The 14859-nt window shown below is 46.4% G+C and overlaps 1 protein-coding gene across 1 annotated transcript in view; it reads right to left on the minus strand.

Moving 5' to 3' along the window:
• LOC8052371 overlaps positions 1-11462 on the minus strand; it is a 32282-nt gene extending 20820 nt beyond the window's left edge. Inside the window, exons 1-3 of the mRNA XM_029982248.2 lie at positions 11414-11462; positions 6575-6613; positions 6098-6168 (exon numbers count right to left, since the gene is read on the minus strand). Of these exons, the coding sequence (XP_029838108.2) occupies positions 6098-6168; positions 6575-6613; positions 11414-11462 (159 nt within the window). The remainder of the gene's footprint in view (positions 1-6097; positions 6169-6574; positions 6614-11413) is intronic.
• Positions 11463-14859: the final 3397 nt, after the last annotated feature.

A 14859-nucleotide genomic window follows, 5' to 3' on the forward strand; every position in this document is an offset into this window, starting at 1 on the left:
ATTAACCGAAAAATAAACTATTAGTTTTTCTGAAGTATGACCTGGAGGAGGGATCTTAAATTGTTGTGGCCATTTGACAGAGTTACTGTCAGCGAGTGGTGCATCTGGTTACATATTTCCATTCAATCTCACTTTAGGAATAAGAATACTCAAATTGAATTAGGGGTCGAGCTTATAATTAAAAAAATTCTATATTTCTAAATCTGCCACACTCCTACATCGCTAAATGTATTCAGTACGTGTCGCTTTCAGTGTATTAACTAATAAGTTCGAATTCTCAGATGTCCATCCAACTCGGTTCTATCAAAACCACCGATGTTCCTGACATGCAGTAGCCAGTATAAAGAAACGAGGTAAATTGGCCATCATGCAGAGCTGGCGGAAAAGAAAACCTGGGCCCGTTTGCTCGAAGCGCTAACCGCGGCTAAAGTTAGCAGCAGTACCTAGGAGAGGGAGTTTGAAATCACGTGACTGGGGGCTGGGATGCCGGGAAGCATGGCGGCGCCCCGGTGCGTGAGCGCCGCTCGCTTTGTAACTAATATGTCGTTGTAGCTGCACTATCGGGCGCGTTAGTCAGCAACGAATGGTGCAGGAGGATTTCGCTTTGCCTTACCTCGCTTAAATCGCAAAGCACGAGCAATGACTTCGCGGCATTTGTTGCATAGTGTTTCGATTCTGGCCTTTCTAAGCCTAAATGAACGCGATAATTGTCGGCATGGCAACGTCTTTGGAAAGCGGATTGCCTTGACTCAATCGACCGGATATTAATAGTACACAAAAGAAGACCAGCGTCCCGCCCCGACAGACCTTTTTCTAAATTACCCAAGCATCGAGAATAACGCTGGAAGTGTAATTCTATGGTCCGCGCTCGCTGTCCTTCCTCTTATAAAAGATTCGAAGTAAATAATCATTATAAGACTTGGACGAACGCGCGTGCAAGGCAAAATTTGTTTTAGACTTTTTCCTTTAGAACGATAGGCCCGTAGCTCACAAGTTTTGAGCAGCGCTGCAGGCGAGCAAAATAGAATATTCGGCTCGCATTTCGAACATGCATCAATACGCTTCTCCACTAGAGTTTTTTCTACTCACTTCCATTCTAAGTTCCAGCGTAGCAGAGGCTACAAGAGCGAGCTGCGAGCTTTCCGCGTCCCTGCCAAGCACGCGCGCTCGTGCAGTGCGAGCATCGTTCAGGATGACGCGCTTTTCCGAGTAGCTTCGGCTTCACTATCACGTAAAGTGAAATATACGTGCTCGCGGAAGCTGTGAAAGAAAGCAAATATGAAAAGAATGTTTAATGGAACGCTGCGGCCGCAAGCAGCATAATTCTGTTGTTTTTTTTTAACTTTTTTTAGACGTTTTGTTACCGCACATCTACAGATGCTGACAGAGGCTTGTATTCGAACGTGGCACGTGCAAAATCTAACGTTACAGCGCCACACGGATGATGCAGCCAGCAAAACTTGGTCGCGTCTTGCGTAAGTCTTCCGGACGCGCTCGCGCCCCCTGCCCAGAGCAACGGGTATATTACTACTGCATACGCCAGCACGCGCAATGCCTGCAACTACACTCGTAGCATGCACCTCGGTGCTTGGGAAATTTGTGTGCTATCAATACAAGGCCGATTGAGTCAAGGCAATCCACTTTCCAAAGACGTTTCCATGCATGCCGACAATTATCGTGTTCATTTAGGCTTAAGAATGACCAGAATCGAAATACTATCTAAAAAATGCGGCGAGGTCATTGCTCATGCTTTGCGATTTCAGTGAGGTAAGGCAAAATGAAAGCCTCCTGCACCATTAGTTACTGACTAACGCGCGCGATATTGCAGCTACAACGACATATTAGTTCCGAAGCGAGCGGCGCTCACTTTGCGGGGCACCGCCATGTTTTCCCGCATCCCTACCGATCCCTGTCACATGATCTCAGAATCCCTCTCCTAGGTACTGCGGCTAACTTTAGCCGCGGTTAGCGCTTCGAGCAAACGGGCCCTAAAGCCTCTGTATCCTGGGAAAAGTGGCGCCTTCATTGTTGTGGAAACGCGCGAGACACGTTCAGCGCGCCACTTCTGGAAAGAACATTGTGTCTGAAATCTAGCTCAGTGCTGCGCTGTGCCGCCTTGACCTTCCCAAGGGATGCACGTTGCACGTGCCTCGTGCATCGACGCACTTTGCGCTACTTTTGAAACATGACGGGGCTTTAATGGGCCCTGCTGTTCATTAATAATGTTTATGTTGTTCATTTAGTGTGAAACGTGTCGCGAGTGACGATTTTGAAACAACACAGAAAGAAAAAAAAAGTCAGGGGTTTGACATTGGCGTTTTGTATTATATATACAATATATATATATATATGCTCGGGCTGAAAGTGGTGGAAGGAGCGAGGAAACGTCAGAAGGGTGTCCGAGTTTTTTTCTTTTCCTTCCCGCGCCGAGACCCTTCTTCAAACCGAGTGGCACCCGCCGCCTAAAGCCCCCTCATGTTTCAAAAGTAGCGCAATGTTCGTCGATGCACAAGGCACGTGCAACGTGCAGCCCTTGGGAAGATCATGGCGGCACAGCGCAACACTTACCTATTTCAGATGGCATGAATTTCCCAGAAGTAGCGCGTCGCACGTGCCTCGAGCATTTAACAACAATGAACGGCGCCACTTTTCCCAGGATAGAGGGGCTTTACCGTCGCCGGCACTGCCACGCCTCTCAGCTTCTAAACATGACAAAAGAAAAAGCCAGGGAGAAGGATGCCTCCTCGTCAAACGCGCCAACGCGCCACCCTCGTCCAACAGACATGGGATGCAATTTCTGCCTCCTTCGCCTGAACCTTGGGAGCTGCCCTGCTCCCAATCGTCGATGGCCTGGCCAATCTCGCCCCACACGGCCAGCAGTCTCAACAGTCTCTCTCGCAAAACTGTGAACGCGAGCTATTTGAATGTCGGCACGGTAAGCTCGAACATCCACAGACGCGCCGAGAGATCGCTTCCAGCATCGCCGGAGGCCTCCCCCTGCCACCGCCGGAGGTATGGCTTCTACGAGAATCATTTCTACCAGAGCCACCAGCGCAATTCAACTACCTCTGATAGAGCCCCCACCACCCATGCCGGAGCGAGGGTCCGTCATGCCTACGACATTCTGAGCGACCTCGCCCAGGACACCATAAGTTTCTCCACGAGAGATGTCCATGAGATCAGGCATCTCCCCCGCCATCGGTTCTACTGGGATGACATGCTCCCCGAACACCAGCACCTCATTTTCGATAAACTGGAACTCTTCCACGTCGTCGCGAGAGGGAACTGTAGGACGGCAGTCCTATCCCAGACGTCGAGGATTTGAGTCTGAGGTTTTCAGAGAGCTCCCCGACCAGCTACCCAACCAGCCTCGACGCGGACGCCACACGCCTCGTGCTCCCGCGCACACCAGCTACCGCCCAGACACCAAGTCGAAGAGGCCCCCTAATCGTGAGTCCGGCAGCTACGCTGAGTCTTCGAAACCCACCAGTGCCATCATCGACGGCACAGTCGTCTCCTCGACGCTCCTGTGCGTTTTTCCTGTCGAGGACATTCTCGCCCATGCTCTTTGCGAGGCTGGCGTTTCGGCCGACCGTGCCCGAGCTTGATCTTGGATCGAAGAAAACGACCCAATGGATCCCGACTCGACGACCACCGCCACCGAGCGAATCCTGGAGTGGCTCAGGAGGACCGACAGTCATTGAGCCCCACCCGATGACGGCTCCTTCGACACGTACGATGGCAAGGAGGAAAACCACACCAACACAAAGGAACACACTACAGACAAACAAAGCGTCGTCGAAGACTCTCAGTCGGACCTGGGTAGCACTGCCTACAAGTCAAAAGCGACGGGACCTACACCGCCAGTCCACTCGACCCAGCAGGCACCTGAAGTCGACTGGGCAGTGTTTAGTGAGGCAAGTAGTTTTCACGGGCCGCCCGACTACGGCGGACTTTCCATTCGCTGCACGAAGGCTTCTTGCCTCACGGCCCGCCCAGCCCAGCTCTCAATTTTATTACTTCATTCCACTTAGCAGTATTTTACTAGTGGATGGCTGTAGTTCTGTTCCTTCCTTCAGTGAAGCGAAGACTCGCCTGCATGTATGAGGTTGAAATCAACTGTAGCGACGAGAAAGTGCGAATGGTTCTTCCAGCATCAAGTGGGAACTTTCTTAGGGTAATTGTTTATAAATGGTGCCCAACAACAGAGTAGCGGTGTTTATTTTAATTTTTATTATATAGAACGCGATGATCCCCGAGTACTAGAAGTAACATGTATGCTCGGGCATCAAACTAAATAATGCAAGTAGATGTAGTGAACAAGAGTTGGAGCTAGGAACGTGTGCAACTTCTGACCAATTAGAAGTATTAAGACGTTTCTAGGTTCCTTGTATTTCACGTTATTGGATATCTGAGACTACTTTAAACAGTTTTTTCTAAAATGGCTGTCTAGCATTTCAATTAGACAAATTATTGGAAAAACCGAAATAAACCGGTTTTTATGAACGTGTAACCGGTAACCGAAACCGTAAAAATTAAAACCGTAAAAAACCGAAACGAAACCGTTATCAACAGGAAGCGGTAACCGTAACCGTAACCGAAACGTTTTATTTTTCGGTTTGAGTCCCTGGTTGCTATACCAACGATTGAAATGTCGAATTCGATAATCAGTGAAGAAGCTAGACACATTTTTTTTTTTCTGAAATGAATTGTGGGTCACGTAACGAAACAACAATTATACCACTTGGTACAAAATAGATTCTTTATCGAGCAGTCTCGATAAGCAAGGAGCGCCATCTATCAAAAGGTACGCCAAACGTGCCCCGCCACAGGACATGGTCGCCTGCGTCGCCGTCCGCCATTGAACCTGGTAAATTTTTCGGCCCCTTTTTTTAGAGAAAGGGAGCTACGCTTTGCAATTTTACAAGATAAAACCGACCTGTTAAAAGCAGCTTTGAAGAAAAGATTTAGATTGGTGCGTGCAAGCGCCGATTTTTATGGCCCAACGTAGATAGAGCCTGATTATTTCAATCACCCTATATTACACTGTAGAACTTTTATCTTCTATGTAAATAAGCGCGGCACTAAAATGAAAATGAATAGGACACGCATGTAAAAAATCTCCAGTCCGCCATCCGCCGCAAACAAATAATTAGTGCAATATTTGCGTTGCGAGGCACAATTCTATTATGGTTGCGACTCTAATATTTTGGAACGTAAACTCGAAATAGGAGCACGTTTCGAAAACGGTACTACAAACGCTGAAATCCCCAAAAATAATTTCAGTGTCTGGATTGAAAAGTTAAGTTATAAAATTGCGTCAAATTTACTTATTTATATTATTTTTAGTGAGGAGCAGTCCCCTAAACCTGGTTCTATTTCGGCACGTTTTATTTGCATCCGGCAGTAAAAATGTGGCTCACTACCTAAATATCGCGCTATTATTTCCGTGGCATGATTTCCATTTACATGTGTCTAGACATTTTTGCTTTTAAATTGCAGACCACTGTATGGTGCCGCCGAACCAAACCAGGAGGAAAACTGTTCTTTTACCCCGAGTTCTTAAAAGTTTAAATGGTCCCCAGAGTAGCGCTGAGCAAAATACAGATTTCTAAAAGCTGATAATCGATTTGAAGTTTTTTTTTTTTTTTTTACAACACGCTATTTTTGATTGGAGTCTGTCAGCTGAGAAAAACGTGTCTGAAAAGCTTATCAATTGGCTAACAAATCTCTCTAACTCGTTTTCCGACAGCGGCCGCGATCGATAGAGTTATCCCATTGGAATCACTTGTTTAGTTCGGCTCCCCTTTCTGCAGATAATTTTAGTCTACTACGAAATGTACGTACATACATACCCTCTACCTTCAGCATTAAAATGATTCCTCAACTAAGGAGCGCTACGTGGAATGTAATGTGTCATCGAGATTAATCAAAACTATTATCTGGGCATAATAGCACTTGGTTTTAAATTACCATGCGTTATTTGCATTGGTGACAACCATAATACTGTTTTTGAGACATGATACTATCTACATTGTTAAAAAATTAAACATAGTCAATTCTACTTTTTATTCACAATAATTTAATGAATACTTACCCCATTTCCAAATCTGTGGCTGTCTATGCAACGAGGTCTCCCTAGTCCTGGTGGCCTCAAAAAGGGAGGTACTGCACGCAAGGAGCAGCAAACATTAGCTATATACTTTAAAGAATTACCTTGCAGTGAGACATGCATCGAACTCTTGTGCTTTCACGTTAGATCGTTCGAGTGTGCTTTGTAGTTTGTGATATAGTCCTCGACAGTTTTAGTAGCGCAGGGCATGGCTAATTATGATCGTGACTCTTGCTTCGTGATTCATTCGGCATTCTTATCGGCTGATTCGTCGATTTTATTGGTTTCAAAGGAATGACGAGATGCTCGAAATTCGCGGCTTTCCGCGTTTTTAAGCTCTCAGTCACTATGGTGGCTTCTAAGATTGTTTTTTGTCGCCCTCATGACAAACACTTTATTTTAAAATCTAAATAACGTCTGCCAAAATGTTCTAACATACGGAATATTGAAGTGATTTCTCACCCATCCGAGCGGACATTGCTGGAACAATTTCTTGCACCGCTGCGTCAAAAATAAACACGTAGTAGAATTTAGTGAAGTTTTAATATTGGAAAGGGAACAGGAAGATTAAGAACTGGTATGCACTGTCATGTCTTTCTTCTTGTTTTGCAAGGCAGTACAATATCGCATTTTGCGAATCCATGCTTTAAATCCGAATAATTGTATTGTGCAGTCACCGCCAAAATGAGAACGCCTACAAGAGCTCACAAGTGTCCCGCTTCCAGCGTGATGCCCTCCGACAAAACTTCGGCGGCTGATAAGCTTCAATCGTTCACGCGTAGCCAAACCACGACGGAAGTGAACAAGCGCGTGCTGGAAGCTGTGCATCCGAGATTCTTGCAGTTCTTTTCTTGTCTGCGACTATATCTATTAATTCAGAGAAGTGATCTATTGTTGTCGCGAGATGAGAACTCGTTATATATGTCTATATTATGCTAGAAAAAAACATCAGGCACACTGCTGAATTATTGAAATAAGTTGATGCTGATACACCAATCTGTAGAGCAGGGATTGGCAAGATACTTGCAAAAACGAATAGAAAAAAAACCACAAAATGATTTGACAAAAAACTGTCAGCTTTTCCACTCCGGTGAAGAAGGAACAACAGAGAAGCTGTACTATGGTGGGAATGAAATATTTATAAATGTAAGTATTAAGGTGTGATTGGGTAATTGGTTATTTGAACGATTTAATGATCAGACATATTTATAATGATCCAGGGTTGTTTTTTACTTAGTAACCACAGTGACTATTGCCTTGTGATCACTGTTATACACCGCCATGGGGTGTACGCTGACGGCAGGCAGGTTCTTCGTGAACACGAGGTTTATGCATGTACGATGCCTAATCGTGGGCACCGTAGGTTCGTTCACATACGCAAGCCCGAAGCGCTCGAGCATAAACGAAGTGAACCACTCAACCTCCTGGCGTGCAGTGTCAACGTTAATATCACCCATCACTACGGCAGACTTGTCGTCGCCGCGCATGATCCAGCCGAAGACGACCACCCTGAATGCTTCAATGCCTCTCTTGGGCGTCGCGGGGGTACGGACACGACGGCCACCACCGGACCATCGCGCGCCATGACGGAAAGGCTGGAAAGGTTACCGCCGCCTATGAGCGACGGCGGCAACCAGATTAGCTCTCTGGTTGGCGCCGTCACTCATAGATGGCCGTAGCTGTCGAGAGTTTTGTGTAGTTCAGTGTCGACATTTGTTTGGTACCGGAGACGAAACTGGGAAAAGTTGCCCTTAACTGCCCCGCCGTAAAAGATAAATTATATTGCATATTTAATCGTATTAAAAATATCTTCAAGAACAAACTGCAAATAAACGGATAATTATTTAATCTTACCATATGGAAGGTGGGAAAGAATTATCCGTTATCGTGGATACTGTTACAAAGACGCACGTTTTGTATTTATTATCTAATCCCTATCAAATATTTTTCAATTATATATGGCACCCATATCTTGATGCTTGCAATATAGCAATAAAACGTTTTTGGCTCAAACTAGAAAATCTTGTCCAATCTTGGGCCGGAGCTAACAGTCCATGGTGGACAAGGAATCCTTCTTGTACTTGAACTAAAAGGTGCCAAAAATACTATTTCGAAAAGATGACGGCGTCACGAGCTGCTGTTCACTCATAGGTTTGATACTACAGATACTAAGGACAAAAAAACAATGAGTGGCGCGCAGGGCCGGAGAGCTCCGGCCTGAAAAGCTTGCTCTCCGATAACCGCCTCAAAGTATATTATAAGGCAAATACTTGCAACACGAACGAAAAAGCCAGTGACTCAATTCGGCGCCTGCATTATCTATTCTAATATTTTATTTTTTTTCTCGCATATTTGTTGCGATCAAACCTGCCAAAAACTGGGCATTTGAGACACGAGTCACTCTTTAACGCCGTTTTCACACTGGCGGTTGAACCGCGTTCGCAAAGCGGTTGTGGACGCGGTTGCTTAGAGATCCAATACTATTAATTTCACGCGGGTTTGATTATGAAAAGGAGCGGATCCGCTTTGCGGTTGCGATTGCGATTCGCTAGTTTGAAAGCACCTTATCGGTGGCGGGCCAATGCGTTAACAATAAGGTGCATTCTTGCGTCCTTTGCTTAGGGGTTGTGCCAAGTGCCCAATATTCCCCTCTTTTATTATCTTTCCCGCCGCCATTTTGTTAACCTCAACACCGATCACGCTGTGCACCTAATAAAACACCAAACATACAAGGGCAAGAGAGTGAGCGGTACAAGGTGCACCTCTTGTACCTACGTAATTTTTTTGTGCTTTATTAGGTGATCATGAATTAACTGGCCCAAACTGCAGTTTTAACACACTGTGCGGCGGCTTTCATTTCCGCGGGATGGCCGACGCCAGGTAGTTCCGCTCTTCGGGGTGGGGTCATCGCGGAATTTTCTAGTTTATTTTGCTTATTAATGATCTGATGGGGCGTGCTTCACGTATTGGTGACTCTCGACGATATACGAACATTCTTATGTACTCTGAAGTTCACATTCACATAAGCTATCAATCATGTTTTGGATACCTTTCGAAAAAGGTGAGAGCACTAAAGAAAGAAGACACCCAATAAATATTCTGCTTATTTTTATACCTATATCTAAAATTATGGACTCGTTCCCTTTCATAGCCACTTGTGCACTTGTGCAGACACCAGTTGTTAACTACGGGTTCGCCTGATCGGCAGCCGGTAGTCGTTTGAGTATTACGTGTAAGAAGATAGCCGGCAAAAAAGCGGAGGTAGCCAAAGTAACGAGGTTAGCAACACTGATTTGTAAACGGTATGACTTCGTGCCAGCTTCGACGTGGATGACGATAGCACTATCGTGCGGTCACGTAATCACTAGTCAGAGCCCGTCAAAAACTACTGGTTGACAGTCGTATTGTACAGGTAAATTGCTTATCTCTAAGACCCTGGTTTCCATATCTCAAAGGCGGACATACCTCTGACTGCCTCTACATCCAGACGTCTTGGTTTGCTTGCACAAAGCAAGGCCGCTTCAAATTGTTGTTAGTTACAGTTGAATTCGAAATACAAACTTATAGATTTACAATCAACAAATGCATTCAGCAAAGTGTAGTTAAATGTACAATACGGAAATACTGAGAGCAATTTAAATACACATTTTAAATACTTGCATTTTAAATACTGCTCGACCCTGGTACAAAAAAAAGGTAACGAGTTCAGAAACCTACTAAATTACTACCTCTTTCAAATAGGTAGTCGTGTAATGATATGAATGCATGAGATATTACATTAATAGTTGTGAACTTAATCAAAAACTAACTCAACGTATATTGTCGTTTGCTCCGGGCTACCTTCGGCTATTGTCTGACTGTATAGGAACAAACACAATTTATTTATATCATACCATGGGAATAATATACCGTCGAAATATGTCGAGACCGTAAGCTCTAAGTAATATTTAAAGGTATTTTATTTTTATTTAGTGAATTAGAATATAAACATGCTCAAAAGAGGAGAGCTTATTCAATCAATAAATTTGATGCTTTCCAATTTCACTTCGATCATCATGTCAGTAATCAAAAAATGCACACTCCATTTTCATTACTGACATTAATATGAAACTGAAATACAAGATCAGACGTTAAACTGCGAGCTGAAATGACCTTAAACTAAAATATATCAGTGCGATGTCTTGTTAAAACCGACTACCTGTTAAAAAAGGAAATGTTACGATGCAATTACGCAGGATTTAATGTCCATACATTTTTTCTACTGCTTAACTGTTTGCCATTAACCTTTCTACTAACTTTCGCGATACTGGAGGGCGTTTACATTGTGAAAGAGATAAATGTTCAATCGTCACCTTACTTCATTTATTTATAACAGTGGCGGAAAATTAGAATAACACAAAATAGCATCGGGTGCCTGGCGAGATAACGTATGATACAGTTCAACGCCACTTCCCTTATTAACATACAACGATGCGGTCGTAAAAGAAATTACTCGAATGCATTTTTTTCTAACACAAAGGAAGAAAAAGGAATGCTTCCTTCACATATTCGGTTCTTGCAGTCCTGATTGAGATGCATATTAGGTGGCGTGGGTTTCCAGCTATGCGTAAACCGCGTGACAGAGTTCCCTTAGTACAAAAATAAGCTTCACCCGAAATTATGTTAGTAAAAAATCAGGAGGGGGCTAGCCGAATTGCCGTGCGGTGTGATTTATTGGGTAAGGTGAAGATATATTCCATATAGTGATGAAGACTCATAAAACTAACGCCGCCTCGTGTTCTAGTGTCGCATGTCAGTTCCCTGTGAGTATGAATCGTTTTGGGTACTTTCCAGAAAATTAAAACTTTTTTTTTTAATTAGAAGTACTATAATAAATCCGAATATTCTATTGACCTAAAAAAAGATCTATAGGACACATATTTGGGATTCGAAAACAGCAGTGACTGATTGGATGAAAAAGTAGCTTATCACGATTTACACTGTCAAAGAGCAATTACATACTTCCCTAAAATTAGCATGGTTTAATTATTTTTCAGTGGTAGCGGCTACGGGCTGGTATGTTTAGTTATATATAATTTTAGTGTATATTTAGAACATCAACTTATTGAATTATCTACCTCGCAACTATTCCACACATCTCATTAAAAGCAATAGATTAGAGAAAGTAAAGTGTTTTGTTGGAGACTGCCCGTTATGTTAAACCAGATGGTGGTTAGCATAAGAGCATGCTCACCGAAATAGCGGTGTTCACATATATGCTCGCGAAGAGAAAACCGCATGACATAAAGAATGCAATATTACCAACGAGGGTCGCCAAGACTAACTGCAGACTCTGGAGTTTCAAAGCCATTTGGTTAAAGTGCACTTTAGAGTTTGTGCAAAGTAACTACTTTGAAGTAGAACCGACTTCAGACACAGTCTCATTGCAGTTAATATATACTCCCCGACATGGGCCGTATTTCTCACGTGACGTTCATTGTATTCATTGTATGAGCTTGGCGCACCCTACGAAGCAATTCTAAATACGCCATTGTGAAGGCTGGAGAAATTGCGTATTGCGCCACACACACAAAAACAAAAAAAAAAAAAAGATGCTCTTCAAAAGTGCCGTTTTCTTTCGTTTTTTTTTTTTTTTTTTTGTGCCACTTTTATTATTTTGGGAAGTGCCGATCTTTGCGAAAACGCTCAAATCCTCATATGCCAGGCTGTGTTCCGATCAAACCGCCAATAAAGGAAAGTAGAAACACCGCTTAAGAAGTAAAATGGGATATATTAAAACAAATAATTTGAGACAAAAACATACACATTTTCAAGTCTACCTCCACAATCTTTTTGTGCTGCTGCTGCTCAATTCCCTCGTCTCTTTGTTAGGTCCTTTCAATTGCCTTTACCCACTTCGGGATACCACCGAAAACGGGAATGGTGATTCGGCCGCTATATTAGGGACGCCACCAAGTAAGCTGACGGTGTGCTGCGGTTGCCTCGCATCAGGTTACTGCCACACGCGTTGTTGTTGGTTCAAACATCGGCCAAGATCTCGCTCACTGGGAAAGAGAGAAAGAAGGCTTGAGAAAGAAAAAAATACTAACGCGTATGTCATAGCCAGAGGCCAAACGGTCATCATTGGTTGGGGGGAGGGGACGACGGGATAACAACTAATGGACGAAAAAAATATGGAAGTGAAGAGGCGTGGTTATTCGGCGAAGCCAAGATCGCGGCAGCGGATGGAGCCGGAACCTCGAGCGACTGAAGGAAGGCGGTAGAAACCGATGAAGAAGGCGTAGTGGGAACCTCTTGGTTGTTGAATCCAGCGTTGAGAAGCAGGCGGCACATGCGGTATGCGAGTTGTTCAAGTAGTGCCACCACGTACACCAGCACAAAGTATCATTTTATTCCGAGCCAGAGTGCAATGTCGAAATCTCTGGTGGAGTTGGGAGGGGGAGGATTGCAGGAATTGATTTTCTTGCGGACATAAAATGGATTCTGTTAACTCAGTAGGGGCGGTCGACCTTAGGCTCTCGCTCACTCTGGCCGGGAGCGCTTCTGGGACGTCGCCGAAACTATGTATGGACCAGTCTGACCAAGGGTGTCGAGCCGTAACTGAAACTGAGCCGACACCGGAACTCAACCGTGACCGGAACTGAGACGCTTATTTTGCGGCGCCATTTTGGAGCTGAATTTGAACCGGAGCAAAACAAAAGAACCTTCCGAACCGGTCGCCAATCGGGTGCGCATTCGCGCTACTCTTCCCTGCGCTGTGCGCCGGAAATTTGGAGAGGCTTAGCACTGCGGAGCAAGGTGTTTCCACTAACGTAAATATATTTGCAAGCATTTGCACGCATATCTTACAAAGACGAAAGCTAATAACTGCTCTTACTGACTGTCACAAAGTCGGCCTGACCCGCTCAAAGTCACCGTTCGCCGACAAGGCTCTGTTATACTCCGACGTAACGCGTGCGCGCGTGCGAGCGCGTCACAGCGACGTCACGTCGGCGAAAACTCGACGCTCTATACTCCGGCGTCGTGGCGTAACCGACGCGACCGGCGGCGTTCGACGCAGCTTGACCGCCTCGACGCCAAAATGGAGCATACCGTATTCCGCGCCGGCCGCGCCGGCGACGCCGGAGCAGGATGCATCACGCGCTGGCACCCGGTAGCCCTCGCGGCGAATACGAGTCATAGCAGACGACGGGAGCACCACTCCGTGCGGCGTCATGTTTGAAGAATCGGACGTCTCGGGTCGTCGAGAATTCGTCCTCACCCGTGTGTCTACGACACGAGGAAGCTTGAGTACCGTAGACCGTGCGCTTGTCAAAGATGTACCGCATGTACATTGACCGCCTACGCTTGCGGGGCAGGCGGTGCACCAACAGTGCAAGCGCGAGTTTTCGTCGTGCAAGGTACATACGTCCACGCCATCGCTCGAACTTGGCGCTCAAGAAGCGCGAGAATTCTCGTCTGCTATTCGAAACGAAAAGGAACCGGAAATGGCGCTCTCTCGCAGGAAACGTGCCCTCGTAGTCAGATTCTGCGCCTGCGCCGCGCCGGCGGCCCACCGACGCGCGCCGTGGGGACCGCCAAAACCGCCGGAGTATAAAGTGGGCGAATTTTTTACGCACGCGGCGTGACTGACATGACGTAGCCGACTTCGGCCAGCGTTCGCTTGCGCGCGCGTTACGTCGGAGTATAACAGAGCCTTTATACTCCGACGTAACGCGTGCGCGCGTGCGAGCGCGTCATAGCGACGTCACGTCGGCGAAACCCCGACGCTCTACACTCCGGCGTCATGGCGTAACCGGCGCGACCGGCGGCGTTCAACGCAGCCTGACCACCTCGACGCCAAACTGGAGCATGCCGTATTCCGCGCCGGCCGCGCCAGCGACGCCGGGCCAGGATGCATCACGCGCTGGCTCCCGGCAGCCCTCGCGCGGGAAGCGCGGCGGATACGAGCAATAGCAGACGACAGGAGCACCACACCGTGTGGCGTCATGTTTGAAGAATCGGACTCGGTCGGTCGAGAAGCTGATCGAGGGAATTCGTCCTCACCCGCGTGTTTACGACACGAGGAAGCTTGAGTACCGTAGACCGTGCGCTTGTCAAAGATGTACCGTATGTACTTTGACCGCCTACGCTTGCGGCGCAGGTGGTGCACCAACAGTGCAAGCACGAGTTTTCGTCGTGCAAGGTACGTCCACGCCATCTCTCGAACTTGACGCTCAAGAAGCGCGAGAATTTTTGTCTGCTATTCGAAACGAAAAGGAACCGGAAGTGGCACACCCTCGCAGGAAACGTGCCCTCGTAGTCAGATTCTGCGCATGCGCCGCGCCGGCGGCCCACCGACGCGCGCCGACGGCGCCGCCAGGGCCGCCGGAGTATAAAGAAGCCGAATTTTTGATGCGCGCGGCGTGACCGACGTGACGTAGCCGACTTCGGCCAGCGTTCGCTTGCGCGCGAGTTACGCCGGAGTATAACAGAGCCTTTACCCCCCCCCCCCCCCCCTTTCCTGGTTAACGCAGCTTCGCGGCGACAGTGTGCGGCGGCTCATTGCTAAAATATTAACGCACCTGGTCCACTCGCACACCCCGCTTCGCGGCGGCAGAAGTCGCTAAAAGGAAGTTCAATCGCCTTTCCCCTAAACTGATCTTCTCTGTGAGGTGATTCGATAAACTGGGTTCCAAAAACGGCGTTTGCTAAAACGAACCTCTCTAAACCGCATGGCTCCAATCAAATTCATACACCTCCGGCGC

Source organism: Ixodes scapularis, unplaced genomic scaffold, assembly GCF_016920785.2.
Source record: "Ixodes scapularis isolate PalLabHiFi unplaced genomic scaffold, ASM1692078v2 PGA_scaffold1__304_contigs__length_218370807, whole genome shotgun sequence".
Taxonomy (NCBI): Eukaryota; Metazoa; Arthropoda; class Arachnida; order Ixodida; family Ixodidae; genus Ixodes; species Ixodes scapularis.